Below are 13,324 nucleotides of genomic sequence, written 5' to 3' on the forward strand. Positions count from 1 at the left end.
TATACTTACCATACTCATAAGCCTACCACTAAACTTTCCCAATTAACAGCTAAATTCTAAGTTGTTGATTGTTTTCCTAGTAAAATATGTATATTTCTGGGATCGGGTTTTACCTCTATCATGAACTTCAACACATCCCGAAAATCGCCAGTTAGTTTTTCTTCCTCTTAATCTACATTTCCAAACTCAACACTCAGTAAATAGGTAAATTTCTGTTCCTGATAAAATAACTCAAACATATTAAGTCTCTTCCTATGTTTAAAAAGTTTTTTGAAGCTTGTACCCAAATTTAACTTCACAAAATGCACCTACTTTGTCTCCTAGGTCACTGGAGAGTATCTGGTAGGTCATGTTATAGGCATGAGACAAGTCAGTGGGGGGTGGATTATTTTTTAGAGACGTAGTATGTGTACCGTGTTCAGTGAGTACTGTCTGATTGTGTACGTGTCTGTCATATTTCTTCAACAATTTTATTAGGAGGCGTACGGGTGCCATGGCCATTCTACGTAAAGGTAGCATGAGCATCATATATTAGCGGATGGTACTGCATAATCCCGTATATGTAAAGGTGGTATGAGTGATCTGGGTGTCATGTACTACTGAGGTTCAAGTTGTGACATACTGTCTATTTGATTTATGAGAGAGATATGGACCTGGGTAATTTTGTGAGATCTGTTGAGATTGTGAAAGTGCTAGGATAGAGGCAAGGATAGAGGCAAGACCTCACGCGAGGTCCTAGATTGTGGAATTACCTGAGGGGCCTAAGCGACCTGGGAGAGAGGAGTTTTACACGATGTTATATGATTGTGTGGCTTTGTTCACTGTTAATGTGAAATATGAAGTTCTACAAGAGTGAGATTATTTGTGTGAGTTTGAGATGATAGTATCTAAGGAATGACATTAGAGAAGGCAAACTTGAGGAATACATATGCTGCAAAATGAGTTGTGAAGGTTCAAGATATGAGGATCTGAATTTATGAGTCTGTCTGAGAGTATAAGGAAATGGGAGCAGAGGGATGCCTGGGTGGCTCAGTGGTTGAGCACCTGCCTTTGGCTCGGGGCATGAGCCTGGCTTCCTGGGATTGAGTCCCACGTTGGGCTCCCTGAGGGAGCCTGCTCCTCCCTCTGCTTATGTCTCTGCCTCTCTCTATATGTGTTTCTTGTGAATAAATGATTAAGATCCGTAAAAAAATAAAAAGAAAAAGAAAAAGAAAAGAAAGAAATGGGACCAGAGAATGGGAAATGAAGAGACAAGTGTCAATAGGGGTAACTGTGAGAGGACTTTGTGCTAAGCCTAGTAGAGTATGTGATGGAATAAATATTCCTGTGTGCTCATGAGGGTTAGGAGGTTGTTGGAGAAGAATCGAAGGGTCTCTTTCAAATCTCTGCCCCTTCTTCCCCCATGAAAGGACATATGCTAAGGAGTTCAGTCCTCTCTTAGCGAAAAAGCAAAATCTACTGGTTCCTTCTTGGATGCCCTATCTGTTCTTTCCTGGCCCATTTCACACCAGCTGTCAGAGATTTGCCAACATTATGACCAACAGAATTCATCTTCTCAGGTTCAGACTGAGTTTATATTTCCATTTCTCAGAGAGATCTGACATTTCTTTAGACTCCACCTTTGCAAACATGGCCCTGCTTATGGATATTTGTCCTCTCTGAGATTCCCCTTGAATCTCCAGGCTTTGTTTTATATAGATGCAATGAACATCTCCTGGAGAGAAAAAAGACCTTGTGTTATCCCTCTCATCTGGACATGGCTTGGATCACTTTTTAACTCTCATCTATGAGTCTGTAAATAGAAATGCTCAGCTGGAGCCTCAGCCATGCTTACATCTCCCTTTGCCACTACCCACCTCCAGTTCAGACATCTCTACTTACCAGTATTCTTATTGTCAGAGGCACAGGGGAGGTCACTTGAGACAACGGCACTGTGTTCTTCCTGTGAGGTACTCTCACCAGGCTGTGGAGTATCCTTTTGCTTCTTTAAGATTTCTGTAAATTGAATTAGAATTAAAAGATATATCTAGTGTTTCATATATTCAGTGCACTTGGATTGCTTACTCTGTGTCAGACACTCATGGATAGTATAGTCTCTTTTCTGGCCAAAGCTCCAAAATAGAAGTATTCAACCATTTTTACTTTTTCCCAAGTGCTCATGGCTAGCTGGATATAATATATGTACATTGTCTTTATTGAGGTCGCTGCGGTGTGTCTTGAAATTGTGTCATCACAGTGTACAGTCCATATATTTTAGTATTTGTTTCCCTGACTATACATACGTGACTGTGTCTCACGCATTTCATCAGAAGATGCCCATATCCTATCTGCAGAGTCCATAATGTTACCTTTAAGGCCCAAGGGACTTTGCAGATATTATTAGATTAAGGACCCTGAGATGGGAATTATTTGGGATTAGATGACGGGTCCATATGCCGTATTTTAGACTTCTGACCTCTGGAACCATAAGAGAATACATTTTTGTTGTCCTTAATCCACTGTTTGCGGTAAATTGTTAAAGCCTTCGGTAGATGATAATAAATGCTCCACATACTCTGGACTGACTAGGGGATTTACAAACGGGCAGGCTCTATTTACCTGATTTCCTTTCTTTTCTGAGTGTAGAGTTGTTTATTTGAGTCAATGGTGCCACCCATTCTTTGTGCAAAATGAGGAGCTTAGAATACTTGAGCTCCCAGTCAAGTTGTATGTGACTGTCATCCAGTACTTCAGTTACATCTGTTTGGTGGATTATCTGTGAATCAGTGATTCCTGGTTTGGGGGTGGAAATCATCAAAACCTACTGGCATTCAATCACAGACTTCTCAGCTCACCTTCCGTTCCTGGGTTCCATTTCATCTTTCCAAATACGTTCTGTGTTTTCAAATTTTTTATCTTTTATGTTTTCTACTTTTTTATCTGAAACCTGTCTTTTTTTCACCCTTCTTTTCTTTATGATATGACTGTTCTTTTCATCCAGCACATTATGTTATATTGTTATTAGATAATTGCTGTGGATATGGTCACTGCCTGACAGATCACCATTCTTTTGAAAGACGGTGTGCTTCTCCCCAGTTGCTTTAACATCTTTGTTATTGAGGTTCTGAATATTGGCTTTAGTGTCCTTAGTTTAGTGGGGATTTATTTTTGCCATTTCTGTAACGAGCTTCCTAATAATGTTTCCTGATTCTAAGGGTTTGTATCTTCCAGAGTTCTGAAAAAAAAAAATCTTGGCAATTACTTCTTTATCTGTCTTACGTTCTCTGTTTTATTCTAAACAATCATTAGTTTGATATGTCATACTTTCACATTTTATCCTCATTTATCTTAATCCTTTTTTTTGTATTGCCAATGTATTGATCACTCTGATTTATATTTGTAAGTAATTCCCGGCTCTAGCATGGCTCTAGCCTTCAGGTCACAAATGTTCTTTTCCTCTGACAAATGTGATGTTTAACTCATCCACATTTCTTATGATTTCTAGAACATTATTTCTCATTTCTAAAACTTGGTTTTTTAAATCTTTTTATTGATAGTGTTTTATGTTTTTACATGTTTAATAACTGTAAACATTCTTATTTACCATTCCTATTGTTCAAGTAAATGATTTTCTTTGAAGCTAAATCTTAGTGTTCATTGTGTTTGCAGAATCTACTTTAGATTATGTGTTTTGTAGTTTTGCATGGGGAGCTCATGTTCCGTAAGTCATTACCTATAAGACTCTTTTACATGGATGACTAACGATTCAGAGCTCTTTTACATTTCTTCAGTGAGAAATTACTAGAGTACTGAAATCTTTGGTTTAATTTTACATTAATTCTTTGCTTGTAGGTTTAACTGACATACAGCAATTCTGGATACATCCCTCAATAAATGATATTTTCCCAAAATGAATGCACGGACTTTCTCTCTAACGTCTGATAGTGAAAACTGTTTGTGTTCCTTTTGTTTTTTGTTTTTGTTTTTTTAGATTATTTACTTATTTATTCATGAGAGACAGAGGGAGAGAGAGAGAGAGAGAGAGAGAGACAGGCAGAGAGAGAAGCAGGCTCCATGCAGGGAGCCCACCAAGGCACTGGATCCCAGGTCTGGAGGATCAGGCCCCGGGCTGAAGGTGGCGCTAAACATCTGAGCCATCCAGGCTCCCCCATGAAAATTGTTTGTATTCAGTTCCTAGTGAGGATACAAAAACAAGAGACTCAGATTCCCAAATTGAGATGAGAATAAGATTATAACTGGGTCTAATGTGTACCTTTCTCCCACTAGCTGAGAGATGCTGAGCTGGGTGTCTACCAGTCTGTTCAGGCTCCCACTGCCCTAATCTTCTTGACTTTGCATGCCTTTCCTTGTCCCTTACCTGCAGAAGACAGATGACTCAAGGAGGAATAGCAGGAGAAGTATTCTGATTCAGAGGATTCACCTTTTGCCACAGGGACCAGAGTATTGTCTTCCAAAGAGTGGCCAGGTGGTGGGTCAAATTTGCTTGATTTTGAGATTCCTAAAAAATTCAATATAAGTCAGAAAAACAGCTGGTTCCATTCTGTTCCCCCTCCTATACTCTTCTGCCTATCCTATTCTTCCCATTGACTTCTATGGAAATACTTACTTTGTTCTGAACAGAAATTATTTTTTTTAAAAAGATTTATTTATTTATTTATTTATTCCTAGAGATGCAGAGAGAAAGAGAGGCAGAGACACAGGCAGAGGGACAAGCAGGTTCCATGCAGAGAGCCTGACATGGGACTCGACACAGGGTCTCCAGGATCACGCCCTGGGCTGCAGAGGGCCATAAACCACTGTGGCACTGGGGCTGCCCCATGAAAACTGTTCATATTCAGTTCCTAGTGAGGATACAAGAACAAGAGACTCGGATTCCCAAATAAGAGATGAGGATAAGATAATAACCGGGTCTGATGTGTACCTTTCTCCCACTAGCTGAGAGATGCTGAGCTGGGTGTCTACCAGTCTGTTCAGGCTCCCACTGCCCTAATCTTCTTGACTTTGCATGCCTTTCCTTTCTCCTTACCTGCAGAAGACAGATAACTCAAGGAGGAATAGCAGGAGAAGTATTCTGATTCAGAGGATTCACCTTTTGCCTCAGGGACCAGAGTATTGTCTTCCAAAGAGGGGCCAGGTGGTGGATCAAATTTGCTTGATTTTGAGATTCCTAAAAAATTCAATATAAGTCAGAAAAACAGCTGGTTCCATTCTGTTCCCCCTCCTATACTATTCTCCCTAACGTATTCTTCCCATTCACTTCTATGGGAATACTTACTTTGTTCTGAACAGTAATCTTTTTTTTTTTTTAAAGATTTATTTATTTATTTATTTATTTATTTATTTATTTATTTATTTATTTATTTATTTATTTATTTATTATTTATTCCTAGAGATGCAGAGAGAAAGAAAAGCAGAGACACAGACAGAGGGAGAAGCAGGCTCCATGCAGAGAGCCTGACATGGGACTTGATCCAGCGTCTCCTGGATTACGCCCTGGGCTACAGGTGGCCCTAAACCGCTGAGGCTTTGGGGATGCCCCATGAAAACTGTTTGTATTCAGTTCTTAGTGAGGATACAAGAACAAGAGAGTCTGATTCCCAAGTAAGAGATGAAGATAAGATTATAACTGGGTCTGATGTGTACCTTTCTCCCACTAGCTGAGAGATGCTGAGCTGGTTGTCTACCAGTCTGTTCAGGCTCCCACTGCCCTGAACTGTCAAGACTTTGCATGCCTTTCCTTGCCCCTTACCTGCAGAAAACAGACGACTCAAGAAGGAATAGCTGAAGTATTTTGATTCAAAGGATTCACCTTTAGCCTCACATATCAGAGTATTGTCTTCCACAGAGGGGCCAGGTGGTGGATCAAATTTGCTTGATTTTGAGATTCCTAAAAATTCAATATAAGTCAGAAAAACAGCTGGTTCCATTCTGTTCCCCTCCTATACTCTTCTCCCTAACCTATTCTTCCCATTGACTTCTATGGAAATACTTACTTTGTTCTGAATAGTCATTTTTTTTTAAGATTTATTCATTATTTATTCCTAGAGATGCATTGAGAAAGAGGCAGAGACACAGGCAGAGGGAGAAGCAGGCTCCATGCAGAGAGCCTGACATGGGACTTGATCCAGGGTCTCCTGGATTACGCCCTGGGCTGCAGACACCCTAAACCACTGCCGCTTTGGGGATGCCCCATGAAAACTGTTTGTATTCAGTTCCTAGTGAGGATACAAGAACAAGACACTCGGATTCCCAAGTAACAGATGAGGATAAGATTATAACTGCGTCTGATGTGTACCTTTCTCCCACTAGCTGAGAGATGCTTAGCAGGTTGTCTACCAGTCTGTTCAAGCTCCCACTGCCCTAATCTGCCCAGACTTTGCATGCCTTTCCTTGCCCCTTACCTGCAGAAGACAGATGACTCAAGGAGGAATAGCAGGAAAAGTATTCTGATTCAGAATATTCACCCTTTGCCTCAGGGACCCGAGTATTGTCTTCCACAGAGGGGCCAGGTGGTGGATCAAATTTGCTTGATTTTGAGATTCCTAAAAATTCAATATGAGTCAGAAAAACAGCTGGTTCCATTCTGTTCCCCCTCCTATACTCTTCTACCTAACCTATTCTTCCCATTGACTTTATGGAAATACTTACTTTGTTCTGATCAGTACTCCTGATTTATTTATTTATTTATTTATTTATTTATTTATTTATTTATTTATTTATTTATTTATTTATTTATTTATTTCTAGAGATGCAGAGAGAAAGAAAAGCAGAGACACAGACAGAGGGAGAAGCAGGCTCCATGCAGAGAGCCTGACATGGGACTCCACCCAGGGTCTCCAGGATCACGCCCTGTGCTGCAGGTGGCCCTAAATGGTTGCGGCACTGGGGCTGCCCCATGAAAACTGTTCATATTCAGTTCCTAGTGAGGATATAAGAACAAGAGACTCGGATTCCCAAATTGAAATGAGGATAAGATTATAACTGGGTCTGATGTGTACCTTTCTCCCACTAGCTGAGAGATGCTGAGCTGGGTGTCTACCAGTCTGTTCAGGCTCCCACTGCCCTAATCTGCCCAGACTTTGCATGCCTTTCCTTGCCCCTTACCTGCAGAAGACAGATGACTCAAGGAGGAATAGCAGGAGAAGTATTCTGATTCAGAGGATTCACCTTTTGCCTCAGGGACTAGAGTATTGTCTTCTCTCCCCAGAAAGCACAAACATTGTTGGAAATATCAAGTCCTCTTCCCAAGTAGGAGTCAACACTTGTAACTTCAGGGTTAGCCTTAATCTGCCCTCCCCCAACTCCCCAGCACTGAACAATGGTTTCTCCTCCTAGATGTTACTTGTTTACTTTTAATTTCCATAGCAACCAGAACTACTTCAGTTTTCCATTTCTTCAGAAACAATCTCCTCAATTTAACCATTATCATTAAACAGTGGTATATGTACATATTCTGCCCTTTTCTTGCATTTCAGATAGGAACCTCGCATTTACATTCTCATAGTCTGAAACAAAATTCTTTTTTGCTTCTGAGTAAGTAAATTCTGACTTTATACTCTCATCCCTGTACAACCAGTTTCAAGTGCTCTTTTAAAAATTTCTCCTTACTTCTATGAGCCACATTTTCTTCTTCATTAACAGGAGAAAGTACTACTGGAAAACTTATAATAACATCCTATACTACATCAATGCCCTTAGGCAGAAATAAAATATAGGAAAATACAATTTCCACAGAAAGAGTACTAATCAGCCACTCACTAAGTCTGTAGTGCAGTAACCCAGAGTGACATAGAGATGGCACAGGTCTTAAGCTGCAGAGACAAGGTTTTGGTCACTTGAATTTTCTCTTGACTCTCAGAGACTATCTGAGCCCTCAGAAAGACTAGCATATATACACATCCCTCCCCCGCTTCCCTTCTTCTCTCCTCCTTTCTTTAGAGGCAGTTCCTTGTCACCCTGTGCTCAGAGAAGATGCTTAACACATACCTTTTGACCTCTTGACAGTTTGGGGGGAACTTGTCCTTTCTAGATGCTTCCTTTTTCGTTTCTGCTTCATGGTTCACCTCTTCAGAGAGTGACTCCAATCAGTATAACAAAGAATCAAACTAGTTCACTTGTACACTCACGAACAACAAATCAGTAGAGAAACTACTTCCTCACTAAATCACTGTCCTGACCAGTGCTCAACATACCAACAGGGCTATTATGATGCAAGCCAGCATCAGTGTTCTGTGACCTAGGGATTACATCAGCACACACCAGGAACCCTGCTGATACTCACAGGATTCAAGGACTGCCACAACTCAGACTAGAGCCATTGCTTTCATCCACTGGGAACTATCATCAACTTGAATTTGTGTATCTTGCACTTGACATCAAAACAAGAGAAAAGAGGACTTGGATTAACTAAAGAACATTCTTTCTTGTGTCTACAGTAACCACATCATTGAATCTCCCCAAAGAGAAGGCAATACCTGAGACAACTAGGGTTTAACCATGCCTGAATGATAGAAAACAATTCACATTAGATCTTATTAGTAATATTATTTAACTTATGTGAAACAGTTATAGCTTTGGTATATGTGAGTGTATAGGTGTGGATTTGAGGGCATTTCATAATTCTATACAACGCTAAAATATTTTGAATTTTCCCCCACCACTGGGAATAGGCTCGTGTATTTTTACAACAAGCCACTGTCTCTTTTGCTATTCTTTTCCTAATTATTTCCCAAGAGGTTTGGAGAAAGAGAAAACCCCTAGATTTACATTCCCTGGCCCTCATAATGAATCCTATTCTGGTCAAGCCTAGAAGTCTCATTCTCCAGGCATCTGTTCCAGGCCCCAGTCTATGTCCTCTGGAAACAGCTGGGCTCTGTACAGAGTCCAAACTCTGTGGTTAGCTCCATCCCACCCCCCATCCACCACTGCATACACCCTCCTCCCTCAGGGACAATCTGTATTTACCTTTATTTATCAGTTACACTAGAACCAGGCCATGGTCTCGAGCCTCCTTCAGTCTTCTCTGGCCCCAGTGGGTGCTGCCTCTGTACATTCCCATCACTTAATAGGGGCTCAGCCTCTTAGAGTCACTGAATGGCAGGCACATTCATCAAGAATGCTTAGCCTTTTTACTGATCAGAAAAAGTAAAAACAAAAATTAGATACTATATTACATGTATCACATTGGTAAAAGTTAGGTCAAACTATACACATGATTATAAGGATATGGATTTAAAAAAAACAAATCTTCATGATCTAAAATGTCTTCTGCAGCCATGCTGAAGAACAATTAGTCAACATATTATAAAATTAAATAAGCATATAAGCCATGATCCTATAATCTCATTCTTTAAAGCGACCATTGCAAGGCTGATACTAATACCATTATTTATACTAGCAGGGGGCTGTCATGTTAGTTTAGTTTCCAACTTCAGAGGAATGGGTAAGCAAAGTGTGGTAGGGACATATGACAGAATTCATTGCCAGGGATAGAAGTCAAGCCCCTTAAAATACATGCCTACAGAGCAGAGCACCAGGAAGGAACTGGCAATCAGAGATAACAAAAACAAAAACAAAAACAAAAACAAAACAAAACATAATCAATGAAATAACCACAAATATTTCCTTGACCAGACTAGTGACTAAGGAGATTCATGAAATTAAGAGTGAATACTTTTTGAAAGAAAAAAAAAAAAAAGAGAAAGAATTCTACCCAAAAGTAAAATGGCTCAGATTATGTCCAGATTTAAGGAAGAATTGTTCTAAACACCCTTTACAGTGTTAATTCCCTATGTCTGCTACAGTAAAATAGAAGAAATTAGTGACTTAAAATAAAAATTTATCTCACATACAGTTCCAGAGGTCAGAAGTCTGATAGGGATCTCACAGCCTGAAATCAAGTGTTAGTGGGACTGGTTCCACCCAGAGGCTCCTGGGGAGAATCTGTTCTCTTTTCTTTTCCAGGCTTTCGAGGCTGCCTGCATTCCTTGGCTCTTGTTCCCTTCCTTCATCTTCAAACACATCACTTCAACAACCGTTTCCATCGCACATCGCTATTCAATTTTTCTCTTACTCCCCTCTGCTAAGGATTCTTTTTATTATATCAGCCCCACACAGGCAATCCAGAATATTTCTCTCTCAAAATCCTTAACTTACTCCCTTCTGTGAAGGCTCTTTTTACACTTAAAATAACATATTCAGAGGCTCTAGGGATTGGGGGAGTGGACATCTTCTTCCAGACGCAGGGAGAGTGAGTATGTCAGCTACCACAGCAAGACAAAAACAAAGCATGTCAGAGTAAATTCACACCACCTCACACCAGTGAGAATGGGGAAAATTAACAAGGCAGGAAACAACAAATGTTGGAGGGGATGCGGAGAAAAGGGAACCCTCTTACACTGTTGGTGGGAATGTGAACTGGTACAGCCACTCTGGAAAACTGTGTGGAGGTTCCTCAAAGAGTTAAAAATATACCTGCCCTACGACCCAGCAATTGCACTGTTGGGGATTTACCCCAAAGATACAGATGCAATGAAATGCCGGGACACCTGCACCCCGATGTTTATAGCAGCAATGGCCACAATAGCCAAGCTGTGGAAGGAGCCTCGGTGTCCATCGAAAGATGAATGGGTAAAGAAGATGTGGTTTATGTATACAATGGAATATTACTCAGCTATTAGAAATGACAAATACCCACCATTTGCTTCAACGTGGATGGAACTGGAGGGTATTATGCTGAGTGAAGTCAGTCAATCGGAGAAGGACAAACCTTTTATGTTCTCATTCATTTGGGGAATTTAAATAATAGTGAAAGGGAATATAAGGGAAGGGAGAAGAAATGTGTGGGAAATATCAGAAAGGGAGACAGAACGTAAAGACTGCTAACTCTGGGAAACGAACTAGGGGTGGTAGAAGGGGAGGAGGGCGGGGGGTGGTAGTGAATGGGTGACGGGCACTGGGGGTTATTCTGTATGTTGGTAAATTGAACACCAATAAAAAATAAATTAAAAAAAATGCAGTAAGGAAAAGGTTAGTGCCATCCAGGAAAAAACAAAACAAAACAAAACAAACAATCAAATATTGTGTTTTCCTTGATGTTCATACAGAAAAAAAGAAAAAAGAATACATGAGAATTACACTGAGATGTGAATAATGACAAGAAAATGAGGTAGTATCACTAAAATCTATCTCTTATCACCTCATCAAAATGTTTAAAAATACTAAAAGTAAATGAATAATTTACAAGTGGCAACACAATACCATTTTTTAAAAAGTACACAATCATAAAAAAGTGAACAACTGAGAAAGGTTGTAACAGATGATTCTATCGTACATTGGAAAAGAAGTACAGGAGTTAGTTTGGGGGAGAAGATTCTGAGAGGAAGTAAAGCCTGCATATGGGGCCACTGTGTAATTTGCACTTGTATGATAAGACATATGCTATGTACTCTTGAAAGGTAGTGTTATACCCAGTTCCTATAGTCTGGATGGATATGTGATAATTGCCTTAGCTAGGAAAATATCAAAGGGAATTTCCCCCATTTATAGCAGAACATATAGAGATGAATGGAGTTGGGACATCTTGATGGCTTAGTCAAATAAGTTTCTGACTCTTAATTTGGGCTCAGGTGATGATCTCAAGGTTGGAAAGTCAAGTCCTGTATCAAGCATTGCACTAGATGTGGAGCCTGCTAATACCTCTCTGTCTCCCTCTCCCTCTGCCTCTCCTTCCTTTCTCACCCACTCTCTCTGTCTCTCCTTCTCACCTCTCTCTCTTAAAAAAAAAAAAAAGAATGGACTTGCCCATATTAAGGGTATGAATAATGAGATATGTAAGGCAAATTTTAAAGCACATTAAATAGAAAGTATGCATGTGTGTATGTGTCTGCATGCACACATGTACGTTACTGGGAAAAATAGAAAAGCTCTTCTCCCACCCAAAAATCCTCCACAAAGATAGTAGAGATAGAAAACATTTGTATTTTAGGGGTCCTGGGTGGCTTCATTGGTTAAGTGGCTGACTTTGGCTCAGGTCATGATCTCAGGGTCCTGGAATCCAGCCCTGAGTCCAGCTCTGTGCTCAGGAGGGTGTCTGCTTCTTCCTCTCCCTCCTTCTCACTAAGGCTCATTCTCTCTCTCTCTCAAATCTTTTTTTTTTTTAAGATTTTTTTATTTATTCATAAGACATACACACATACACAGAAGTAGAGACATAGGCAGAGGGAGAAGCAAGCTCCATGCAGGGAGCCCAATGTGGGACTCCATCCCAAGATTCCAGTATCACACCCTGAGCTGAAGGCAGACATTTAACTGCTGAGATACGCAGGGGTCCCTCAAAGAAATCTTTAAAAGAAAACATTTGTATTTTTATATAAACATTAAACAACAATGTAAGACATATGACAGGCATTCAAGTAACTGCAAAGGTAAAAATTAATCCCACATCCTCATACAGCCAAGCAGAGATAAACCATTAAATACATCTTTTCAAAATGGACTTCTGGTTCTCACATAAGGGGATTTGACAGTCCCATTTGTCACACATAAATTATTCTGAGTTTACCTAGTACTTGGAATGATCACCTATTTTGGCTTACTGGGTTTCTCCAGAGAGAAACTTCACATATCTTGATGATGGAAAGAAGTTTTGGAATTAGGAGTGACGATTAGGCTCTAGGCTCGTATTCACTCACAGAAACTGGACAATAGGTTTATTGTCCCTTGATGTTTGCATTTCAGAGATGGTGTCCTGGTCTCTGAGAAAAACATTTCTGCATTTTAGAACTGACAAAAGGCCTATTTAATTTTATACAGTCAAAAAGGAAAGTACTTGAAACTATGTTTTCCAAAACATTCTAAGTAAAAGGAAATGGGAAAAATTCCCTTTAGAATAGAATTAAGTCTTATTTTTATGTGTATCTGTCCTAACAGGATGCATGTTTATGAACATGAAAATAAAGATTTCAGCCTGAAAGAGAAACAATCCAACTGAAGCTTCCTAAAATACCTAAAAATAAGTCAGAATATGGATATGGGTATGCCTTTCAAAGGATTAAGTTTTCATGTTTCAGGAACTAATTTATTCAAACTAAATTTAATCAATAAACCTATGCATAAACTTAATGTAATTACAGAAAAAAAAAAAGTGTTTACATCTAAGTGCATCTCCCTGTCAAAAATGAGGACAATGAACACAGAAACTAATACTTGATTATATACCTTTATTATTATTTATAGTTTAAATAGAAACCAGATGCATAGCGCTTGACTGGCTGAGTTAGTAGGAGCCTATGACTCTTGATCTCAAGGTCATGAGTTCAGGCCC

The 13,324-nt window shown here is 39.7% G+C and overlaps 1 protein-coding gene across 2 annotated transcripts in view; it reads right to left on the minus strand.

Moving 5' to 3' along the window:
- The window catches only part of LOC102151636, a 91,039-nt gene extending 82,859 nt beyond the window's left edge, over positions 1-8,180 (minus strand). For both annotated transcript variants that reach the window (XM_038551912.1, XM_038551913.1), the window contains exons 1-7: positions 7,987-8,180; positions 7,105-7,194; positions 6,402-6,542; positions 5,750-5,887; positions 5,027-5,167; positions 4,358-4,498; positions 1,882-1,995 (exon numbers count right to left, since the gene is read on the minus strand). In XM_038551912.1, the coding sequence (XP_038407840.1) occupies positions 1,882-1,995; positions 4,358-4,498; positions 5,027-5,167; positions 5,750-5,887; positions 6,402-6,542; positions 7,105-7,194; positions 7,987-8,056 (835 nt within the window). In that variant the 5' untranslated portion in view covers positions 8,057-8,180. The remainder of the gene's footprint in view (positions 1-1,881; positions 1,996-4,357; positions 4,499-5,026; positions 5,168-5,749; positions 5,888-6,401; positions 6,543-7,104; positions 7,195-7,986) is intronic.
- Between the last annotated feature and the right edge of the window lie 5,144 nt (positions 8,181-13,324).

Source organism: Canis lupus, chromosome 11 (genome assembly GCF_011100685.1).
Source record: "Canis lupus familiaris isolate Mischka breed German Shepherd chromosome 11, alternate assembly UU_Cfam_GSD_1.0, whole genome shotgun sequence".
Lineage (NCBI taxonomy): Eukaryota > Metazoa > Chordata > Mammalia > Carnivora > Canidae > Canis > Canis lupus.